Source organism: Populus alba, chromosome 4 (assembly GCF_005239225.2).
Source record: "Populus alba chromosome 4, ASM523922v2, whole genome shotgun sequence".
Lineage (NCBI taxonomy): Eukaryota > Viridiplantae > Streptophyta > Magnoliopsida > Malpighiales > Salicaceae > Populus > Populus alba.
The window spans coordinates 18,721,348-18,743,659 of record NC_133287.1 but is presented as its reverse complement, the minus strand read 5'-3'; the positions used below and the strand labels follow the sequence as shown (position 1 = coordinate 18,743,659).

Here is a 22,312-nt window from a genome sequence, read left to right as displayed (position 1 = left end):
GTCAAGGAAGGCAACCACCCACCACCACTTGCAGCCACCAGCTGCCACCAGCCGCAGCCGCCAGCCGCCTCCACACCTGCTGCCGCCAGCCGCCTTCACACTTGAAGGTTGAATTTTCTTGTTTTGAATTCGTGTATAAATAGAGTGCTCAACTTATGTTATTTTGTGTGGAGAGAATAGAGAGAAACACTAGAGAGAAAGAGAGGGTGTGTATTGTAAGCTTTTGTTGTATTTGTAAACTTTTTGTTCTTGAAATAAAACTTCGTGTTTTATCCCCTCTGAGTGTTTCAAAGCCACCACCAATGGTTTCTCCCACCAACAGTTACAAGCTAGCATCCACAGAGGAAAGAATAGTGCTTTTAAGTAACTTCATCCAACTGCTGGTCCAAAATCCACACCTCTCCCATGAATCTCATTACTTACCAGCAACTTCTTAGCTTTCTCCTTGGTCCATGTTCCTCGTGTTTCATGGCAAACGAAATGGTTCCAAGTCAAAAGGATGGATTGAAAAAACAAAACCAAAAAAAACGTTGTAAAGATGCATGGAAGTTCATGTAATGTACACACAGCATATAACTGTTTCCGCTAATATTTTATTTAGGGGAGGATAACGAGCGAGGGTACGAATTTACACCAAAAACCAAAAAAAGATCACAAGGCAGCCTCTCTCTCTTCGGCACCAACTATAATATTAAATTAATTAAACCTTAATCCTCTCTTAACCCTCCCCTTAATCTCCTCTTAACCTACCTCCCTTTTTCCTTAACGTTAGAAGCGAAATAAATAAATAAAATTCGCAACTTCTCTCTCTGCATTTTGCTTTATTTATTGTTTTTTTTTTGGTAGTGATGAGAGCTGAGGCAGCAGAGTGAATGAGAACACGAACACGACATTGTCTGATTCGGTGTTACAAGGAAGGCAACAACAACAAAGGATGCAGCAGAAACATGAGGTTTATAATGAGATTCTTCGTCATCTTAAGGAATCTAATCACGAAGAAGCTAATCTACCTGGTTTTGATGATCAACTCTGGACTCACTTCAATAGCCTCCCTACCAGGTACGTGTGCGTGCGCGTGTGTGTGTGTGTTTGTTTCCGCACATGTACGTGTATCTATACGATATATGTGTATGTAGGTGACTTGGTGTTGCCCCTTCGTTACGTACGGAAATGAAAATTTTGTGTGTGTGTAAGTTCCCGCACGTGTACGTGGATCTATACGATATATGTGTATGTATGTGACTTGGTGTTGCCTCTTCGTTACGTACGGAAATGAAAATTTTTGAGTTTTTTTTTTTAATTTGAATTATTAGTTTTTTCTTTGTCTTTTTATTTTTATCTTTTGGAGGATAATTCTGATTTTGGTACCTTTTGTGGTGTAGATATGCGTTAGATGTGAATGTGGAGAGAGCAGAAGATGTGTTAACGCATAAGAGATTGCTGCGTTTGGCTCACGATCCTGCTAATCGACCGGCGATTGAAATTCGCCTTGTTCAGGTAACGTATATTTATTGATTTGTTATGTCTTTTATATTACCGATGCTTCTTGATATTAATTTTTGAAGATTTGATTATGAATAGAATTTGCGATTGATTAGGCTGTAGATTTTAAGACTACGCGAGGATTTGTTCATGATACAAGTTTTCGGGTGTTTTTAGGTTTTGAAGGATCCTATCTTTTGTGGAGAATTTGGAGTTCGAAGTTTTGTGTTTTTCAGTTCATCAAAATTGATTTTTCGTTCCACATTGTTGATGTAGAAGTAAATGTGATATAACTATAAATATACGAGTATAATACTGGTTTAGTTACTAGCTACGAAAGGAATCTTCTGTAAACATGTCTTCGAATGATCAGTGCTGCATTTCACACTGTGATGAGGCTGGTTTGATCTGTTTGAGTTCAATAAACGCAGCTGAATTTCTGTCAAATGGGGATTACAAACCTCGTTTGCATTTGCTTTCTTTTCTTGCATTGAGTCTTGTAAACTTTTTAATTTATCAAGTGCAATCAACTGCATCTCCCACATGCAGGTTCATCCTACTTCTGATGACAATTTTGCTGACTCTAGCCTTCAAGACTCTCCTAGTAAAGAAGCAGCTCAAAGAAAGAAGTATGCTGTTGAGATCATTATCCGTTCTAGAATCCTCTTAATCCATGCATATTGTGATTTTGACGACTCCAATCAATAAGTTTCATTAATATTGCTTAAATTTTTATCTTGTTTTCAATTGTCAGCATGCATCCACCGCCAGCCTTCGGTTCATCACCTAATCTTGAAGCACTGGCACTTGAAGCAAATAAATTTGATGATCAAGATGGTTATAATTCTGTGTGTGCTGATTCAAAGTTCTTCAGGTAATTCTCTCACTCAAAAAGCTATTGCGGTAGAGTTAACTTGATTCCAATAAGGATCTATCTGGTGTTTTTGCCCTTTCACCTTTTATTTTGAAAAGTTTTAACAAAGATCATTTTTATATTAATCATTGTCTTTAATCGACAGACTTGAGTAAAAATCAGAATTCAGATGAGTTTTTAATCCTTGAATATGGTAGAGTAATGGGCTCTCTTTGTATATGAGATCCTATATTTGAAATGGCGCTCAATCTGATTGAGCATGCCATTGATTATGCACTTTTCTAAACATATATACATGCATGCAAATATTCATATACATGATTTACTAGATTTGGATGGTGAAGTTTACACTATTTTTCTTATTGGCAATGATGTAGGCCCACGCATGAAATTACTTTTTCAACTGATGACAAGCCAAAACTCCTGAGTCAGGTAAGATAAGCGTGCTTATTGAAGTAAGCCAAGCTCATTTTATTTCTCAATCATTGTTTCAATTTGCTGGGGAAAATCTTCGTTTATTCTGCTGCTTCTTGCAATTTGGAGGCTGTTTTGGTATTCAATTTGGAAGAAGTGCAAACAAATTTTAGGATTCGTTTTGAGCTATATTCCACCAGCAGGTAGCATGCATTTTATGAGGTCATTGATGTTTTGTGAATTTACAGCTGACTTCCTTACTTGCTGACATTGGGTTGAACATCCAAGAAGCACACGCATTTTCGACAGTTGATGGCTACTCCTTAGATGTATTTGTTGTTGATGGTTGGCCATATGAGGTACTTGCCAAACACACCTTTTGTTACATAAGGCTTCCATTAATCAGGAAAATATTTGAAACACACAACGAACTTGATCGATTAACAGACTGTTCATAATTTTCAGGAAACGGAGCAGCTCAGAGAAGCGTTGGTAAACGAAGTTTACAAGATTGACGTAATTCTCTGATTTAATTTGTAGTGATCGCAAGTGTCTTCTTATGGAGTTTGCAGCTTATAATAAATCTGGGTTTCTCTCACTCACAATGCTCACTGTTTGGTAAAGGAAGTTTTATAAATTGCTTTCAAATATTTGATGTAATTTCCTTCATCCAGTTTCAGATCTATTTACCATTTGGTTATTTTATGGGGTTGAGGAGGGGCTGCTGTAGGTAGAAATAAAACTTAGTCACAAGTTAATTAGGGATAAGAAAACGAAAGAAGGAGTTAAATTCAGGAATTCCCAATTAGCAACTCTTATAGTACTGGAAATGGCCATGTATTGAATAAGAATTTATCCCGATGGTTAAGTTGCCTGTTAGGAACCTTGTTTTGTTGACATGTATTTTTTATCTTCATCATTTTAAAATTGTTTCATCTATTTCTTCCACGAGCAACCTCCTCAAATTAGATGATATGCCTTGTATATGACAGGCATAACGCTACTAGCAATGTTTTGAATATGGTAGAACACATGTAACTGAATTTACTTCAGGAATAATTCACCATAGGTTGCTAATGGGAACCATTTTGAAGTTCTCAGATTTTTCTTCTGCTTATTCTTTAGCTTTCCAATGCAATAAGATAATTGATAATGTCTAGTTTATGCCATAATCTCTTCACCGCATGAATTGACTAGAACCTATTCATGTTTTTCCTTGTGCGGTTTCATTCATTATGTCTTGTTTCGATATGCATTCCAATTTACTTTGAATGTGTTTGCAGGATCAAGAGCAATTTAGGATCAAATACGATACTAATCATGTTGCAATACCCAATGACGGGACTGATGTGTGGGAAATTGATCCTAAATATTTGAAGTTTGAGAACAAAGTTGCCTCTGGATCATATGGTGATCTGTAAGTTAACTGTCTTTTAGATATATACAACTTCTGTTGATGTTTGGTTTCTTATTCAACTGTTTCATCCTATTTGCTTAGGTACAAAGGTACATACTGTAGTCAGGAAGTGGCTATCAAAATTCTCAAGCCTGAGCGAGTAAATTCAGACTTGCAGAAAGAATTCGCCCAAGAAGTATACATAATGAGGTCTGACACAACGTCTTCAGATACCTAGTTTTTCTAAAACTCTAGGCTGTTTCTTGGGTTTGGTTTTTTCCTTGTTTTTACATATTCTTTGAACTTGTAGGAAAGTTCGGCATAAGAATGTCGTGCAATTTATCGGTGCATGCACCAAGCCTCCAAGTTTGTGCATTGTAACAGGTAAATGCCACTGAGTTTTGAAACATTTGTTATGCTTATTTATTTTTTTCCCTTAAATTTTTCATCTCCCATTCAACATTTTGTATCTTATTTTCTTTTCTTGGTAAATAGAATTCATGTACGGAGGAAGTGTCTATGACTACCTACACAAGCAGAGGGGTGTTTTTAAGCTGCCAAATTTACTTAAAGTAGCAATAGATGTTTCTAAAGGAATGGATTACTTGCACCAAAATAATATAATCCATAGGGATTTGAAGGCTGCAAATCTTCTCATGGATGAAAATGAAGTAAGATTCTTCTTACCATATTTAATTTTTTCAGCAAGTGCTTTGTTTACTATTCGATTAGTTTCAGTGATGTTTTTTACCTAGTCTTTTTCATCCTCCTCCACGTCTTCGACTCTCATCATGATCACTGAGGAAGATAAATCAAATTCAACTGAAGCTTTGTACCGTATGTGTATCTATAAGAAACACCTGTTCATTTCATTGCAGGTAGTCAAGGTTGCTGATTTTGGTGTTGCCAGAGTGAAAGCTCAGACTGGAATTATGACTGCGGAAACTGGGACCTATAGATGGATGGCTCCTGAGGTGCACCTTTGTTTTCATTGCACCTTATTCTGAAAGTGTTCCCAGCTTTACCAATATCCTCCCCAGTACTAGTGTGCAAACTATCTTGACATTAATCTTAGTGTTTAATTTGCTTCTTGCTGTCACTGAGAGAGATCACTTGTTTACCATTGTTAATTAATCCATAGCTTTACCCTCCCCTCCCCCATGATTCTTGTTGAAACTTGGATGCATCATTAGTTGTGCTGGTGGGAACCACCATGAATCTTCTAAATGGTTCATCTCGCCATTTTCTTACAACTTTTATCTTGCATTGAAGGTCATTGAGCACAAGACGTATGACCACAAGGCTGACGTATTTAGTTTTGGGATCGTGTTATGGGAGTTGTTAACTGGAAAGGTACTGCTGGTCATTTTGGTATAATATCCCCTCTTTTCAGTAAGTTTCTGATCTTGCAAATTGATCATGTTTGCATATTTTGTTTCCCAGATTCCATATGAATACTTAACCCCTTTACAAGCAGCTGTTGGAGTGGTTCAAAAGGTAAAAATCCTTTTCAACAAGCATTTTTTGCCCTATTTCATATGATGAGTCCGTGATTATAAGAATTTGTGTGGTGGTTTTCATTCACGTGGTTTCAGGGTCTACGGCCTACCATACCCAAGAATACTCAACCAAAGCTTGCCGAACTGCTAGAAAAATGCTGGCAACAGGATCCAGCTCTAAGGCCTGACTTCTCGGAGATTATAGAGATCCTGCAACAAATAGCAAAAGAGGTACTTAGAAATTCTGCAGGTTTCTGCTACAAATGGCTTTATAGATCATATATGTTTCTGTACATGTTCATCACAAGCAATAAGACTTGCAAGTTATTATAGCAGGTTGGGGATTATGGTGAATGGCGCAAGGAGAAATCGTCTGGCCGATTTCTATCTGTGCTCAGGAGGAAGTAAAGGGAAGTCTTGCGGATGCTCATAACCTGAACAACAAGCTAATCGAACCAGCCATTTTCCATCCTTCTCATTACCATTACTGTACACTATTATCTTACCTATATACTTAAGCTGTAGAGAGTTGCAATCTTTTGGCGCGCCTTTCAAATGAGATATCAATGTCTGCGCGACAATCATGTAACTCTAGCAGCTCCTCGTTTCAAAAACTTGGGGAAAGAGAAAAGAAAAGGAGGGGGAGAAAATGGGGTTTTGTTTGTAAAATAGACTTTTGATCTCGGTGGCTGTAACCTGGAACGTGTTATAATAGAGAGCTTATTTCTGCTTTTACTGTTGATGTTCCCTTGTGTTGCGTTGAGTCAAAGAGTGTTTTTCTTTCTTTCTTTTTGGTGTTGGAATTTTAAATAGGAGGGAAAATGCCACCATCTTGAAAACAAGATTGGTGAAAAGTGTCATTTTTTATTTTCAGAGATTTTAAATTCGAATATCTTCTTTGTAATTAAAAGAAAATAATTTTGTTGATTTAGAATGACAAATGATTGTGTAATTTATATGATTTGAGAAAATAATTCGAATATCTTCCAATATTTCTAGATATTTCTTCTTTTCTTTTTTCTATTGAAATATTTATTTTAAAGCTTTTGATTCCATTTATACTTTATTAGTGATTGGATAATTAGATCGAAAGACCCAAATTTACAATTTGGTTGGGCCTTATGTTTCTAATCGTGATTGAGCCTTTTAGTAAAATCCGATCCATTACAATCTTTTCAAAAAGCCCACAATAACTCCAGCCTTCACAGTTGACAGTACACACAAAAAAAAAAAAACCCTTTCAACGTTCAAGCTCCTCCAAACCTCCGTACCTCCCAGTTTTTGTAAGTTCCAGTTCTAACTTCTAACTATGGACACGCAAGTGTGGTGTCACCAAAAGATAAACAACCTCGCTCGTGCCATGGAACCAACACCACATCAGCCACCGTCAACAACCACTATCTTATTTTTCACAGCCGCCACCACCACTGGATTTATCAGCCAAATGTTTAGCAGCAACTAGCAAAGAAGTCCAGCGCTTCTTCTCTGCAGGAGACCCCACCATCACCAAGGGAGCGACTTCAGCTACTAGCCGTTTGATCAAGAAATTTGTAGCATCATCACCGGACTTGATGCACTCTCTCATCTTCTTTCTCCTGACTTCACTCACCCTCTTCCACTCTTCCTGTAAGTAATAACCCACTTATAGTTAAGTGATTCCAGCAGAGAGCACAGTGGTTTGTGGAGCAGTGTTAAGAGGAAATCTCCAGTTAAATCAAATCTATAGTTAACGAGATAATGGCTCAAACGAGATAAGTTAGCTGAAGGAAAGATGTCAAGGAATGGCGACGTTAGCAGATGGATGAGCAAGTTCACCATCTACTAATCACAAGTTTCTCTTGGATTTTTACGTCATTAGAGATTTCCTTTATCCCCGCCTCTTGTTTACATATACCAAGAAAATATACATGGAACTGCAGAACCATGACGTCATCAGACAAGAACCGGAAAGCAGCTCCATAGAAAGTAAAAAACTTGGGCGTCTTGAAGCGCAGCAACATACAACAGTATGTTATCAATAAGGAGGGGAGATTGGCCATCGGTTTCTTCTATACGCAAAGTGGGCAGTCATGTCTGCTGCTCAAAGGAAAGAGTACAGTACGATATAGCCTATATACACAGAGAGCTGATGAATCGCGGGCAGCACTTCAAGAGGATACAGAGGACAATAGGAGAAGTTGAGAGAGGCATGCGGTGAGCACCTTTTAGTTCCTGCAAAATTTCTGCTCCACTCTTCCCCGTGAAGGTTGTAGAATGTCTCCACGCATGTCCAATCCCTTGGACTTCATCAAGGGTCAAAAATCTAGTCCTTAAAATGAAACATCTTCATGAAAGAAAGAAAAAAGACATAATTCGTCAAAATTCTAATTTCTCTGCAGCGGAAAGAATGCCTTGTTTAACGACAATAACAATCCTAAGAAGACGAAATCTTCAATATGCTTTTCCTGACCAATTACTTCACATTATAACCTCAGAAATAAGATCCACATGTATAAACCTTACGTATTACTCCCGGGGTTAAGCTACCGGTGATAAACATTAACTTTACTATGTCACGCAAGTTTTAGTTTTTTCGTTCTTATGCCAAGCAAGCTGGTAAATATTTCAAAAGTGTAAGAGTTTTCTTGATGCATTCTAGATGTCCATAAATTTTTGGATTTGGTCTAATTTTAGTGGTTTTTTTTAGATATTCCAAAAGATGGTTGGTAAGTAGAAAAATGTTCCAATAGGCTGTGAAATACCTGGTCAAAAAGTTTAAGCAATGACTCCTCAAAAACCAAGGCATCCACCATATGTACATCTTCCCAAGATTTTTTGTGCGACACTGCTTCAGCAATTAAACGACGAGCCTGGCCTTCCACGGCAAGAGGCAAAGAGGGTGCCGCTCCAACGCCAACAACCACCCCTTGCAACCTTGCTTCGATATTATTAATGGCTCGCTGCAATATTCAACATGCCGTGCTTTAGTTTTTATGGTTGTATAATAATTACCCTCGAGCACATGCTATAATATATATATATATATATATATATATATATATATATAAAGGTTTATTTGGGATGATTAAAGATTATTAAGATAAATATAGCTAAACTTGAAAAAAATTATGACAGGTGAATGATGAAGAGTGGAACCTGTGCATGTGGGTTCTGAACTTCAACCCCGCTGGATTTGTGAGATTTTGTCCACTCCACAAGAGGATCGTGAATGAAAGTTTCAAGAACGCTCATTAAAGTTTCCCTGTGTGTCCTCAGTACTGAAAGTGTGATTTCGCATACCCTCAAGAAAATGCCCTCGTAACCCGTGATGCCCAAGCCATCAATCATGTTCTGCAGGAATAATCCAACAGTGCCCAAGGGAGTAAGAAACCAGGTTCGCGAAACCATATGCGATAAAAAAAATAGACAAGACTATAAATACTTCTGGGTATGTTATTCAATACTGCATAAAACCCATTCTATATTGGTGTTGAATTCAATTGAGAACTCATTGCGGTCTTAAATCATGCATAAGAATGCAGGGGTTAATATCATAAAATGATTGAAGATGGATAGAATCATTAGCAATTTGATAAAATACAGTCGCATGCAAAATCCTGTCACCTGTGTTAACCTGAAAGGCACTAGCTCAGGTTTTTCCAACTGCAAGCCTTTGTCAAATAGACAACTGAAATCAACATGGACACAATCACCTGTGGTGGAGTCAAAGAGAATGTTTTCACCATGTCGATCTCCTAGTCCCACGATATGCCCAACCATCGACCAAACTGCAGTGGTATGAGCATAAGCAACCCGAGCCCTAAACCAAGCAGCTGGCTCAGAAAAAGTGGTCAAGAACCATTTGTGGAAAACTGGAGGGAACAACGGAAGGATCTTATTTTTTAGCATCTCATCTTCTGGCATTTTACCATGGCATTGATCATATATCCGTTTAATTTGAGGATTCGTCTTCTGCCTGTCAAATTTCCCATATTTTATATATATGTCTTGAAGTATATGCCGGAGTCCACGGGTATGGGGCACCCATTCCACCATACCGCAGTCTTCTGTCAGTGGAATTACAGCAAAAGTACGAATGTAAAGTTTCCTCCTACGGCTTTCAGGATATTTTGACAACAACCGGTTTATCATTGCAGTGAACTCCATCATACGAGCATCTTTCCTAAGGTCATCCTTGGGCTTGCAAAGGAATGGGTGTTCAATACCGTCACTACCCAATAGAACAATCTGAAGAAACAGGACAGTACAGCAGTTGATGAGAAAATGATCACAACAGATCACAAAGGAAAATATCAGGACAATTTAAATTAATGAACATGGGATGACAGCTTCAATTCAATGGTGAGACAAGAAAAGAAAAAAAACTGTGCCAAGATAGCTACAAACAATCCCCACCTACCCAGATCCCAAAGCTAATTTGGAGCAGTGTAACAACTTCAATACAAACCAACATGTATTTTTTCTTTTGTTAAATTAAGGAAACCAGGATGTTTATCTATTAACAAATAGAAATTCACTCCCCTTGACGAGAGCGACAAACTTGTGATCAAATTCAACAGTCACACCTGTTTCTTGATTCACAAAATTGGGGGGAAAACATTTTGCTATCTGTATTTTTCATTTTTTATGAGTGACTGGCTTATTATTTCAGTTAAGCTAGTCATTTCATCAAATATGAAATATGGGCAACACCTCCCTCTCAATTATGATGAGTTTTCAGTTTTCAACAAGCTCCTGTTTTAATAACACAGGATCTTGAAGTTTTTTCTCAAACAAAATTATCGGAAGACCATAGACACCAAGTTTATATGGGCATGCTGCAAACAAGTGAGAACCATAATATCATAAATCCAGAAGTAAATGGAGACAAGATCTTGTGCACCTAAATCATATTCAAGCTCTCTGATATCAGCAGCTTAGAGATGCTTACTTTTTTAGGTCGCTGAAGAGATGAAAGAATCTCAGCCTCGTCAGCTATTCCTGAAATTGTTGGAAGATCAGAAGCAGAAAAGATAACAGAGGTAAGGGGGTCGGTGAGATTCACGTCACAAGTTGGTAAACTAACAGTGAGAGATTGTTGAACTGGCATGATAATTTCCAGTGGCATCATCCTTTTCAGGGCACTGAATTCAGTTGAAATATTAATTGTCCTTGCTTTTGATTGGCCTGGGTGGAAACACAATCTGATAAGATGATCAATCAAGCTAGCAAACTGAACAAACAAATTGCTCCCATTGTTTCCTTGGCTGAACCCCTTTTTAGCTTCTTGTATGATTGCTGCAGCGGCTTCCCGCCTTGAAGGGACTGCAGATTTTGAAACAGCTGCCATAATCCATAGGCCTTGTTGCGGGTATTGCTGGATAACAGAGGTGATTATGCGTTTGACCAACTTTACAATATCTTCATTCTGGTGGCAGATTCTAGAAACCAATTGAGGCAGCACTGTTAACCATTGATATGTTGGCAAATCCTTCAAACAGCCTCGCATAATACTCATAACCTGCCAGAAGATAATTGATCACGTTTTAAAATGCAGTAGGAAAAAAAAGTACAGCTATATTAAAGGTCCTGAACATTATAGTACCTTGTCATGAACCTTTTTCAACTCTTGATTGGAAGATGAACCACATCTCTGATAAATGCTTCCAAATTCAAACCACAGTGTTAGCAATCTTGGAAGAGCTTGAAAAAGATTCTTGTGGCCCCTATGCAGCCCCTTAGCATAGAATAAAAGTACATCAGGTGCGTAAGTCCACCATCGCCTCTCAGTGTTTGAAGGAGAAATAGAAGTGGAAGTCAATGGTACCGGTCTGGGACCTAGTTCATAATTGTCTTCCTGACGTTTCCTGGCATCAACAAGCACCTCATCGCAATATTTAGCCAAATAGAAGAATCCTTTTTCCCACTTAGGCTGCAGATCCCTCACCCTGGTATAAAGAGTTATCACATCTTCCTTTTGTTTCTGCCCCGTATAATGGATCCATCTGGAATATAAAAGTAGAGTCTTTGCAATATCTAGATTCTCACTCGAAGCTTGAGTATCACAAAATGCAGGTTGGGGATTCAATGGAACCAATGAAAGGCTAGTAATTGAAGACCTAGCAGCAGCACCTACAACCTTTTCAGGCATGTGAAGGAGACTTTGCTGCAACTCTGCTATGGCACCATCTGATCGCCTAGTACTCCACAGAAGCTTGGCCTTTTCCATGTGAACATTAGGTGCACCCGAGGCCTGGGCTTCGAGAATTGCTCGGTTTGCTGTCTCATAGTGACCAGCCAAGCGACAAAGCTTTGCATACTGAAGCCAGCAGATCCCAACATGGGCACCGAGACTACTGGCACCAAATACCAATCTTCGGAAAGCCAAAAGAGGCTCCCTTGCCCAAAGGGATGGTTGAGTAAATCTGAGCCGATGTTCCCAATTCTCCATCAATTTAGTGAATTCTAGATGACCCAGATGGAATTTTTTGACCAAGAAAGAATCATCAACAAGAAGAGTGTGGAAGTCCTCCAATTCACGTAGTAAGTGAAGTTTCACGATAAACGGGTAAGCCCGCACGTAAGAATCCATGCCAGCAGCAGCAAGAGGAGCAATCAGAGCTTGTTTGGATAGTGCAATCTTCTCAGCAACTGAGAACTGATCCTTCTTCATCATAGACTGGAGAATCTTTGCAACATCCATGTCAAAGGAAGCATTACTTTCAGAACCACTACAAAGTAAACCATCATGATCAGCCCCGTTGATGTACTCATTCCATCAAGTCCCACCTGCCCAGCTCCATGCTGCTTGCACACCTTGCATGCACCATGTTCTTGTATTGTGGAACCCTAGAAATTAACACCATCCACATGAGTGACCATAGCCTGAAGGTGGCACATGTTCAGCAAACAGTTTAAGGGGACATTCTGAATGCCGCTGAACAGAACAGGGCTCCATCTGTAAAAGCCTGCTCCACAAGAAGTTAAAACCTCAGCCCAGTTTCCAGCTCTTTATTTATTAAGAAAGCTGGTCTTGAGCAAGCTTAATGATTTGCGTAGACATGCCAACCCAGATAGACCATCCGGCTCATCTAGGCAGCTGTATACTTTCCATCAACATATGAAACATCTTCATCCTCAAATATTGCCACTTCTCTCAGCTGCTGGGTTAAATGCGCCCAGATTTTTCCCACGCACATGAGACTCAAAACGTACATCAAAAGATCTTGCATAAGCCTGACACCTGAAGGAGGCCCCTGGCAAGTGTTTAGCTTTGGAATTGCAGTTAAGAGTTCTGAAACATTACTTACACTGTACAAGGAGTTGATCCTGATCTGTCGAAGAATTGAACCTTTGACCCTTGGATTTGATGCTTGTTTCTTAGATGTGGTGATTGGAAAGATTGGGAAAGAGCTAGCTCTTGTTTCAAAAATCATCCATCCATTGCCCCAGATTATCCAGAGAGAGAAAACAGCTTTGAATACAAACTTCACTTTGCCCACCAACTGCAGCACCACTGTTGTCTGATGCAGCAGCAATCAAGAACACATAGGATTTCCTCAGCTATGCTGTAGCGCGCCTCCTCAGTACCATGACAAACCAGCATTCAGAACTAAACATTGAGCAGCAGATAAAATTGCTAGTTGCATATCATGCCGCACTAGAGCTCTACAAGCAATATAAATATACTTGCACGTAGATCCGGTTGCATGTGCAGTAAAGTTTCTTTATCCAATAAGAATATCCATCTTCTGAATGAATAGAAGGCCGGTAAATTGGCCCGACTGAGGCTGAGTCGGCCACATTTGGAAGCTGAATTCTAGAGGTTTAAACAAGGGCTATTATCTCTGTTTGACATAATTGGAGAATCGGTCCCACAATCTCTGACCCTCGTATTCATATCCACTACTACTTTAGCACTACTTGTCCTTCAGGGTTTGTGACAGGGAAAGCAGTCCCATCCAGTGATTGCCTCACACCCTGCAATCTTAAGCAATTCTTGTATTGCCAGTGCAGCTGAGTCCTGAACAATGGTATCAGGTGCAGCTCTAAAAGCCCTGGCCAAATGTTTGTGGATCAGCTCAAAGATAAGATCATCATCTGAACATTCAATTTTAAAGCGCTGGGATGAAATTCCCTTTACTTTTAGCAGGGTCAACCGCACCCAATGCTCCGAGACAATCAGCACAGACCAGCTTCAGCCGCTGTCCTACTGCAGTCCTTGATTCTTCTGCACATCCTCTGAGTAAGGCTGTGATCAATGAGCTCAAAATGTCCATATCAGCAGCAACTTCACCAGTGATCAGAGATGTAATATCTCCCCTTCTCAGATTCAGTAACTTGCTTAACTCACACACCACCATATACCTAACAATTCAAGTTCTCATGGTTAAGACCATCAACAACATCTCGCAATTGATCCTTCAAAGAAGTCATTGACCCACGTGCTTCTTGAATAGCGTTGTTTCACTTCCATTAGCCTCAGGAATACTAGGTTAATAGAGGAAATTCATGAATATGCTGCTTCAGGATGGTTCTGTTCTTTAACACAAGTTCTTCCAAAATGTTTCACTACTTTTGTTCAAATGTGTAGAAGGATTTTCTTTGTATCTCTCCAAGAAGGGAATAAGGGCAGCAAAAACTTGAGAAATGACATGTTTAGTGGCTAGATGGTGACTTGTTTGCCAGTTGCTCTATGAAAAAGTGCAAGACAGATAGGCCCTCCTTTTGCAGTGATTTCTTTATCAATAGCATGCATAAGAAGGACCATTAATTTGGCACATAAAGTACCAAGACTTGTGATCCCATCATTTCAATTAGCATTTTAATACGTCGTCGCAAAAAGCTTGTTTCTGCAGCGAAAGGATCCTCTGCATGAAGCATTTTTCTATCAATGCCACCATTAAGGAGGCCAACAAAAATGATTCCTCAGAAAGCCTGGTAGATCTTCACCACCTGTCAGATACTGGCCAATTTCTTTTATCATGTCAGGCATCTTGATAACCTGCATAGGTAAACAAAAATATGAATGATGGGCAGATGACAAATCACCCATTTTGCACCATCATACAATCATCAGTTGATTGCAAATAAATTAAAAACCTTAGGACAAGTAAATCTCAACGTAGGTAAAATCTCAGCTAGAGGTGTAAGAACTTGATTCCTTAAATGAAAGTTTGGCATGAGGTCATTACTTAGATATGTCTCATTATGGCAGTCTTTAATAAGAGCAGCCCAGGGACATGAGAAACAATCCTATCATCCCATATTTTTGTAATTATTAACCACTTTCAGGCCACTAACTTGCAAAAGCTTGCTTGTCAGCCTGAGACATTTATACAGTACTCGAGAATGGCCCTGTTTTTAAGAATAAATGAACGTGCAAAATTTGCAAAGATGAGTGCACCTAAGATGTAGCCACTTCTTAAGCTGGGATATTGAAATCATTAGCTATCTCTTAATATTATAACGAAAAGAGTAGAAACAAAAAAATCACATAAGTTTTGTGTTTGTTTATTGTAAGCAAGTTCAAAGAGCCATACCTTTGGTTTATCTCAACTGAATCACCACCATCAAGAAAGCAGACTAGTTCATCTAAAAGTGCAGGTAATGCAGCTGCAAAAATTTCTTGGTTATCCGAACCAATCTGATCATGGTAAAACTGCAAAGTTGAGAGTAACTCCTGCTTATCTGCTTGATGAAGAGCGAAGGCAAGCACTTTTGGTAGCCAATTAACTATCAGAGGCACCATGTCAGTGTTCAAACACTTGGCTAACTCAAATAATGTCTGAACTGCTTGATTGTTATCCTGCTGAGACACCACGAGCTTTGGAAGAACAATGGGAATCATTTTCTCAACAAGCTCTTTAGTTTCAACTCCAAAAACAGCTTCTGCAAACTCTCTGACCATTTTTGGATGGCTTGTGAACCTCGTAGTTAGATAATCAAACAGCTCATTTCTGATGTGAACTACTTTTGAAAGGATTAGCTCAAATCCTCCTTTGAGATGAAAGTAGCAAGATTTGTGTATTAACCTTGATGCACTCATTCTCACTGTCACATATGGATGATCCAGCTGATCAACCAGCAAAATAAGACAAGACAAGAAAAGTTGACTATGAATATCAACTGCGATCATAATTTGGGATACACATTCCAGAAGAGTCTCAAGGATTTGTGGGTCTTCAGCTGCTGACAGAGCATGCTTCATTAGGCCCAAAAACTTCTGCTCATTAGTTTTATTGGATGAATCTCCATTAAAAAATAAACAATTGAATACAGGACTTTCAAGGAAGGAACTGATCTGAGTGCAGAATGCCTCTCTCAGTGCCTTCTTTTTGTTCAGTAGTAAAAACTCAACACATTTAATCCATTCAGATTTTGTTTTAATTAAAATATCTTCAGACCCATGTACAAGGATACGTCGAATAATTCTCACACAGGCAACTTGAACGTCTTCCGAAGACTCATCATAAAGAAGTTTAAAGAACAAGGACTGGAGCTGAGGAAAATGGCTATTCAATCCCACTCTTGCACTTTGGAAATCAGGTGGTTGCATTATTTTTAAGTGTACCTTGTGGTTGTGCACAATGCTTCTGTCACACTTTGAGCACCAGAATCCTTGTAAATAATCAGTTGTCTTACCATGTTTCTCATTATTGATATCTATAAATAACTTGCATTCACCTAGAGGTGGGCCATCAACAATACTACAGGATCCGTAAAAACATGACAAGAAACCAAGAGTGAAGGGGATGCTTCTCTTAACTTTAATGTTCTCCTCTTTCCCCAGCAAGCTGCAAATTGAGAAACAATAACCAAACAAACTATTCAATGAGACGTTGATGCATTTACAAGTTCAGGCGAAAGGAGCACCAAACTAATTTAGCAACAATCAAGCTCACATAATGACAGTTATATTTAATTATATGTTGTATAACATAAAGAACTACACAAATCTATTTCATTCCTCACTTACTCAAGCCTTTTGAACATTTCTGCTTGCAAACCAAGGCCAGACCACAAGACAATCACTGACATAGAAGTTATAGTTTCAATTCTAACTTCTTCAGCTTCATCATTGAGACCCAATTCCAAGAGTTCCAGAGCATGTTCAGTTTTTAAGATAGAGCCAAGCTTGGAGACAACTTGGATGGAGAAACATTTTGTCTTCCAAGGAGGATGCGGACCAATAACCATATGTGGACAAGTCCAAGGAAGCTTTAGCACAATATGCATAAGATCTGTACGGTCATCCTTAAATTTGAAAGGCTTGTCCTCCATGAGAAAGGGGCCTAATAAACAACATATGGCTTCATGAGACACAAAATGGAATAACAACACGCATGCTAATATACAAATTCAAGTAGAGTTTGAGATACCAAACTAAAAACTAATATATTGACTAAAGAGCAGATTCACTAATATCAATGCAGCAACAGCTCAATCATATCTTATCCAGAACCTATTGAAATAGGACAAAACCTAAACATGCATCTTCTCTTCATCCTCAGTTTTGAAGGCGACCAACAAAAGAAACTCCACAGTATGCATTACCAAAAGTGAAATTCAAATGAAACCAAAAATGAAACTTGCGATTCTCATCTTACTTTCATCCTAAATGAGAAACAATCATCATTAGAACATGAAAAATAAAAGGAACAGACAGATACTACAAAGTAATTAATTCAATTCTGAAGAAAAGAAATAAAATATTTAGAACTTTCCTAATTTTAATAAAAACAGCATGAGATTGTATATGCAAAATATGAACTAGCCATTTTCTGTTTCTCTAATAACTAAACCCCCCAAGTGATTTCAAAATGGCACTGCTGACCATTGAAGTTGAAATGGGAGATAAATGAGACTTTTACAGCAAGTCTATTGGCCAGAAAGCAACAACAATATTTGAAGAATCATCTAATACTTCATTGAAAAGAATATCAAACATTGTAAGCATACTTTTTAAGAGAACCAGTAACAAATTCCTGGCAAATAATGAAAGTTGAGTGCAAACTTTGAAGAAATGTAGGCTTGTTTCTTACTTTGCACAAGCAACATGGTGTGAATTCCTTCCAAGTAGTTGGAAATATCAAGTGCAACTGAACCTCCTCGCTCTACCTGCATGATGTGAATCTCATTCAATGACTAGGAAAATATGGTGGATAAACTGATGAGAACTTTACATATCAAGCCTACCTGCTCACATATCCAAGGAATCCACGCATGCATCTGCTGGAAGATACAGATTGACAGATAGGTCGTTGGAAATCTACAGAAAGCAATGCAAAGCATGCTAAGAGCTGCTAGTGCAACATCTGGTCTTAAAGAATCAGGTTTAGCAGGAGGCTTTAAAAGTTCGAGGAATGAAACAAGCGATTTATGCATACAATCGGCATATTCTTCGTCTCTTTTAGAATTAACTATGGAATTAAGCTTGCACTCTGCCAGAACACTGGGATCAGAAGCCATAACATCGTCATCTACCTTACGGCGTTTGGTCTGTATAGTATCCACATTCTGAGAATGTCTCTTTTTGCCAACACTTGAGTTCTGGACTGTTATATCACCAGATACTGATAAGCTTGCATCATCATTATTTTCCATCCTCCCTCCAACACGATCAGGACCAAGAATCGACAGAGCTACATGAAAGCAATCAATCAAGGAAGAAAAGGGTTCAGGACAACAAAGCATATGTATCAGAGATTCTGGCCTCCAAATATGAGGGGGGCATGTTCTAGCAATCCGTGAGTATGAGCAGCACAAAGCTACCTGGAGGAAAAAACATGCACCAATAGACAGTCTTAGTCACTTCCCCAAGCAATTTGGACTGCATATCTGTGAGATACACAGACAAAAAAAAAAAGATGCCTCACAAGTATGAACAACTTGCCTATATAAGAACATGTTGGGAAACTAACCTTGAGCTCTTGGCTTTTGGTTCTCTGCATTGACTGAGGAAAGACATTTATCAAGCCTGCAGCTGTTATCTCTACAATAGCATCTGAACAACTGGAATGCAATATATTGAGGCAACTACCCAAGGAGGAATCATACACCATGTTTCTGCAACATTATTAAGGTAATTGTTTAAATCACTTTAGTAAAAACCCCATGTACGTAGTGCAACTAATGTTCCCCCATTCACAAAGTAATAACCAAATAAAGATTGGTTGTGTCACACAGTGAATAGATGCATTTTATTCAGCATGGATATGAACTTCCATGCAATCTACACAAACAGGCCATGGCAAGGGAATTAAGATCAACTACATTGAAATTCGACTTTGTAATAGAGCATCTCTCATTAAATTTTTTAACTGAACAATGCATCAACAGCAAGACTTCACCAAGTGAGGAATCTGAAGTCAAAGCACATACCTGAATAAAAAAGGTCCCTCGTTGTCCTCACTTAGTATTGCAGCTATTGACCTGATCATATTCTCATGAGGAACAATATCATGATCTATGACTGATGTGACCACACGTGCAAAGTCAAAACATGCCTTCCACAAAATTTCAATTGTCAGACAACTGTCACAAAAGGATATAACAAGCAACACTTAATAAATCAAACAGAAACAACACATTACATACAACAAGCTACCACCTCCAACTAGTAAAACGTCCCCTACTCACCATATGCAAATCAGCATTTCCAAAACACAACAGCGAACAAGCAGCTGAAACATTTGCCAAACTAATGAGTCCCTCCACATAAAGCGTCCCTTCAGTCACACATTTGCTAAGAAGCTTAACCATCCAAGTCGCAAAAGTCATCCACCTCTCTGTGCCCGTCACATTAATCAATACACCCGCACCATCATCAGGTTTACTACTAGCCGGCAAACCACTAATACAAGCAGGATCATCGAAAATGCCACTGAATGACTTGCAAAAACACTTCAACATTATTCTACCAGATTCCGGAACACTTCTATTATCAACAGAAAACGACGCCACGTACAGTATATCTGTATATACACGGAAAGGAAATATCAAAAGCGCTATAAAATCAATACATTCATTCACACAAAGCCTTTTTTCTTTCTTGCTTTCCTTTTCCTTTTCCTTTACCTTCAACAGCCAGCATTGCATCAATAAAAAACTGACAGTAGGCATCTCGCGCTCCAGTGCGAAGCAAGGACAACAAGGATCCAACGGTATCAAAAATCACTCCGTGCCGCGCGCTATATAAAGCAATAAAAGCACATAACTAACTTTATTTCCTACACGTTGTTTTAAAAAAAAATAACATAAAATTCACTAAGAAAATAAAAAACTACTCACCGAAACGTAGGCTCTGCGAAAAACGGCAAAACCCTACCAATAACAGGCAAAATGGCACTCCCTTTACCATGGTAAAACACGCCAGGAAAATTCCTCGCTATGTGTGAAATCAATTTCAACACCGCAATCACCTCTCGCTCGCTCGCTACGACAAGATTATGTAAAAAAATCAATTAATTAACGATTTTATTAAATTATTGAATTAATTGAAGTTTTAGGGTTTTATCTTCGTTTTTGTGGTTACCGGATGAAGAAGGAACGACATAGGCGTGAAGGAGATTAGGAAGGACAGCACGGAATCGGATTTCTAGAGCGGAGTCGTTTTCTGCTGCTGTGTTTGTGTTGGTGTTGGTGTTGGTGTTTGGTGGCGTTGATGAAGTTGCTGCGATTCGTTCTCGGAGTTCGTGCACTAAGCTCGATAAGTTCGGCGTCGGCATTTGATTTTCCCTCGCAAATTTGAAGTGTCAGCGCCTCTGAGCTTTGGTGCTGCAAGTGAAGTGAGAGTACAGCAGCATTTGTTAAGGAAAAAAGGAATGACAATGAGAGATTCTAAGGGAGTCGTCCTTGGGATATATAATGTATAAATTGGATCGTTAGTACACAAAATACAAATAAATACAGAATTAACACGTGAATAAAAGTTGTGGTGAAATAGTTTATAAGGACTAGAAGAGCAATATTTAATTAATATTATAGTTTAGAAACATAAAATTTAATTAAATATTATGGTTATAAATCATCATATTAATTAAAAATTTTATTGTAATTTAGAATTGTGATATTTAATAAAATATTATTATTAGTGATATTTGATGAAATATCATAGTTTTGAACCTTGATAAAATTATAATTGATGTCGTGGTTCACAACCCCGACATTTGATCAAATTCTTTAAATAGAGATAAGCTTATGTGTGAATAATAAATTATAGAGATTTTAATTGTAGTTTTTTTAAGTTTATAAGTTTGATGAAGATATATATTTTGATGCATAAAATATGTTTGGAAGAAAAAATCATAAAATTCATAATTTTTATGTGAACCAGTCAATCGGTTTAAATAAGTTGATCAATTAGTTGATTGATTAATCCAAAAGATTAGTAATGAGGTTAGTGCCCCTCATAACAATAAATTTTCCTAATATCTAAATATCACAAAAAATATATTTTTTTATGAGATTTATTATTTACTTTGTTAACCTAACATTTAATTTAGTTAATGATTCTAGATAGTTAAATTTTTTACAATTTTAACAAAACTTGGGTAGAGTTTCTTGTATATAAGAACTACACCTATAATTGTGTCCCTCTTAAAAAAACCCTGTAGAAAACTACAATAACCAAACTCAACAAATTATCACCAAGCTCAACAAATTCTTACATTTCATAATCACAAGGAGCCCAAAAATGCAAACAAAAAAAAAACATATACATGTAAAATAAATCTCAAATACTTCAATGATACAATATTTAAGTAATTGAAACCTCAAAATATATAAACATAACTTATTTATCTACCTACATTTACGTCGTCTACAAATGATTCATGCTCATCAATAATACGAATGGATCCAACCCTTGCACCTGCCTGAGTACTCTTGTTCTCTGTCATGACATTATAAATAGTTAACCTATTTATAAAGATATCAAGTCTAGTGCGGTAAACGTTTAACCATAAGGATGCAATGATATGAAGTTCGCTTTCTTCGTCAAATATTAAAAAGATAAGATGCGGCATCTCGACTTTCTTGTGGAATGAAGTCAACCTAATATTAATAAAAAAAATAAAATGTTAAATTAATAGATCAATACATAAAACCCAACATTGAACATATATTGATTATTAAAAGATTTGATTACTTATAAGATTTTTAATCCGTTAAGCATGTTGCTTGTATTACATGTATCCAAGTGGAGGAACATGATCGGGATTCGGAGTAATGACCCGACATGTGATACTTATAAGATATTCTGTAAAAAAATACAAATTGAATTTTAGTCAATTGGACATAATTGTAACTAAATTGCACTACCCCAACACTAATTAGCAAAATTCATATCAAGTTCCCAAAAAATTAGCATTAAAGCAAGTTCACCAAAAATTAAACATAATCATGATATGAAATGTAATTAACATTTTCATGCTCAATTGCATTAAACCTAATCAAAATTCATTGAAAATTATCTATTGATGATATAGAGGTAGATGTTAGCATCTTGGCTCGATTCAAAAGCCATCTATAGGAGGAGGATAGTATTGAAAATAGAAATGAGTTGAGGGGTATTTGATTGATAGTTGTAAAGATCTTAATGATGATAAGTTAGATATTTTAGGTTGGTGGAAGAGTAATGCTTCGAAATATAAAATACTTTTGAAA

The 22,312-nt window shown here is 37.7% G+C and overlaps 1 protein-coding gene and 1 pseudogene across 3 annotated transcripts; one reads left to right on the top strand and one right to left on the bottom strand.

Moving 5' to 3' along the window:
• The first annotated feature begins 730 nt into the window (after positions 1–730).
• Positions 731–6,946, top strand: LOC118040418 (serine/threonine-protein kinase STY46). Of its 3 annotated transcripts, none has more exons than XM_035047344.2 (16): positions 733–1,059; positions 1,383–1,497; positions 2,032–2,111; positions 2,237–2,356; positions 2,734–2,788; positions 3,019–3,129; positions 3,236–3,286; positions 4,054–4,187; positions 4,269–4,376; positions 4,477–4,550; positions 4,662–4,837; positions 5,045–5,140; positions 5,439–5,519; positions 5,610–5,663; positions 5,762–5,896; positions 5,999–6,946. In XM_035047344.2, exons 1-16 carry the CDS (start codon positions 935–937, stop codon positions 6,071–6,073), a joined length of 1,590 nt encoding a protein of 529 aa, XP_034903235.1. In that variant the 5' UTR covers positions 733–934; the 3' UTR covers positions 6,074–6,946. The 3 variants fall into 3 exon arrangements, with proteins under 3 accessions (XP_073264562.1, XP_034903235.1, XP_073264561.1); XM_073408460.1 differs by having other exon boundaries at positions 734–1,059; positions 6,002–6,946; XM_073408461.1 differs by lacking the exon at positions 5,439–5,519 and having other exon boundaries at positions 731–1,059.
• Positions 6,947–7,067: 121 nt separating this feature from the next.
• LOC118040508 (serine/threonine-protein kinase ATR-like) lies at positions 7,068–20,435 on the bottom strand (annotated as a pseudogene).
• Between the last annotated feature and the right edge of the window lie 1,877 nt (positions 20,436–22,312).

Coding starts and splice junctions, on each gene's coding strand:
- LOC118040418 (XM_035047344.2), top strand. CDS start 935: ATGCAGCAGAAACATGAGGTTTATAATGAGATTCTTCGTCATCTTAAG. Junction 2,789..3,018: donor AGCCAAAACTCCTGAGTCAG/GTAAGATAAGCG, acceptor GTGAATTTACAG/CTGACTTCCTTACTTGCTGA. Junction 5,664..5,761: donor CTGTTGGAGTGGTTCAAAAG/GTAAAAATCCTT, acceptor ACGTGGTTTCAG/GGTCTACGGCCTACCATACC.